The sequence below is a fragment of the Penaeus monodon genome, chromosome 19 (assembly GCF_015228065.2).
Source record: "Penaeus monodon isolate SGIC_2016 chromosome 19, NSTDA_Pmon_1, whole genome shotgun sequence".
NCBI classification, from domain to species: Eukaryota; Metazoa; Arthropoda; class Malacostraca; order Decapoda; family Penaeidae; genus Penaeus; species Penaeus monodon.
The window spans coordinates 32722844-32723305 of record NC_051404.1 but is presented as its reverse complement, the minus strand read 5'-3'; the positions used below and the strand labels follow the sequence as shown (position 1 = coordinate 32723305).

Genomic DNA, 462 nt, shown 5'->3' with positions numbered 1-462 from the left:
TTGCATAGGAACATGCTATTATTTCATTTCTTATATCTGTGGAATAGAATGTGAAAAAAATATGCAGTGAATAAAAACAAAAGCACCCATATGTAAAAATGAACCATTCCTGTTTCTTCGCCCTAGCAACGCACAGTGGGCGCGTTGCGCGGCTAGAAATAGCCTCCGAGAAATTCACGCACCCCCCCGGCACGACCAGCCCCGCCCGCGCTGGCCGTGACGCAGAATCCACTATAGTGAAATTTTAGTCGGTTATCAGGATATTAGAGATTATACACAGCGACTTCAGATGGCCGAATGGAGCAACTCACTGTCACTGAACGTGGTTGAATTCGAGTTTTATCACTGCCGTTTTCACCACGGAACTCACCGCACCACACACCACTGCAACACCACAACATGCCCAGAACCAAAAGATATCACACAAAAAAACAACACACCGGCGGAGGCAACGCATAATCC

The 462-nt window shown here is 46.8% G+C and overlaps 1 protein-coding gene across 1 annotated transcript in view; it reads left to right on the top strand.

Moving 5' to 3' along the window:
* The first annotated feature begins 297 nt into the window (after window positions 1-297).
* The window catches only part of LOC119585393, a 4540-nt gene continuing 4375 nt past the window's right edge, over window positions 298-462 (top strand). Inside the window, exon 1 of the mRNA XM_037934056.1 lies at window positions 298-322. Coding sequence (XP_037789984.1) covers window positions 298-322 — 25 coding nt within the window. The remainder of the gene's footprint in view (window positions 323-462) is intronic.